Source organism: Melanaphis sacchari, unplaced genomic scaffold (genome assembly GCF_002803265.2).
Source record: "Melanaphis sacchari strain LSU unplaced genomic scaffold, SCAv2.0 Contig201_pilon_pilon, whole genome shotgun sequence".
Lineage (NCBI taxonomy): Eukaryota > Metazoa > Arthropoda > Insecta > Hemiptera > Aphididae > Melanaphis > Melanaphis sacchari.
In genome coordinates this window covers 27,594-28,701 of record NW_020270990.1, presented here as the reverse complement: position 1 = coordinate 28,701, position 1,108 = coordinate 27,594, and the positions used below count along the sequence as shown (strand labels likewise).

Below are 1,108 nucleotides of genomic sequence, written 5' to 3'. Positions count from 1 at the left end.
CTACCACAATGTCTGACGTGGCGGTGTAGCTTCTGTATGCACCGTCGTGCGTTGCAACAGCACCGTGCATTGACGCAAATTCATCGTTCCTGGGACATAAAATTTTGAGGCAGCCAATTATCCGACAGAGTTCCTCAATACTCTAGAACCAGACGGATTGCCTCCGTACAACTTGACCCTGAAAGTAGGTTCAATTGTCATGTTGTTGAGGAATCTAGATTCAAAGAGGCGACTTTGCAACGGCACAAGGTTGGTCGTCACTGAACTGAGACGTTACAACTTTAAGGCGAGGATGTTGTCTGGTAATGCACAAGAAGACATTGTCATACCTGCGATGCCTCTCACATCCAGTGGAGAAGATGAACTGCCCATCATAATGCGACGAGTACAGTTTCCCGTACGGCTGTCTTTTGCGATGACCATTAACAAATCACAAGGTCAAACTTTTGATAGAGTAGGATTGCTTCTGTCTTCACCGGTTTTCACGCACGGACAACTGTACGTGGCGTTTTCGCGTGTGAGGGACTCGCAATCAATTAGAATTGGTATGTACGGTGACGATCGTGGTAGATTTGTCACAAAAAATATTGTCTACAGAGAAGTGTTCTAAGCAACACGAATTGATGCTTATTTAAATATATTGATTGGTTATGGTAAAAATGTATGTGTATATACATAAGAAAATTTTTCTGTTATAATTATAATATCTAATCAATCAAAAGTATTCTAAAAATCATTATTATTAGAAGAATATTAGGAGATATATTATTTCTTCTGGAACAACAATATATTTATTTATGAAATGATATTGTTTCGACAGTGTGGTTTACCATGTCAGATCTATGTGATCTATGTAAGATCTATGTGATCCATGTCAGATCTTTGTGATCCATGTCAGATCTTTGTAATCCATGGTAAACCTATGTGACCACTGTCTGATCTATGTAAAGTTCTTCTTTTACATTATTTATTTATGTTTTGATGATTGATTACAGGTCACCTATGGACAGCCAATTCAATGACGGAGAGAGAGTTTGACAATCTCCACGTGGTTCTCTTTGGATGCAAATTAACTTTGGAGATAATTTGTAACTAATGTCAAACAACC

The 1,108-nt window shown here is 38.4% G+C and overlaps 1 protein-coding gene across 1 annotated transcript; it reads left to right on the top strand.

Moving 5' to 3' along the window:
• The first annotated feature begins 199 nt into the window (after positions 1–199).
• On the top strand, positions 200–610 carry LOC112593379 (ATP-dependent DNA helicase PIF1-like). The gene has a single exon (XM_025337756.1). It carries the CDS (start codon positions 200–202, stop codon positions 608–610), a length of 411 nt encoding a protein of 136 aa, XP_025193541.1.
• Positions 611–1,108: the final 498 nt, after the last annotated feature.

What these genes read in the sequence shown, in the direction of transcription:
- LOC112593379 (XM_025337756.1), top strand. Translation starts at nt 200, where the DNA reads ATGTTGTTGAGGAATCTAGATTCAAAGAGGCGACTTTGCAACGGCACA.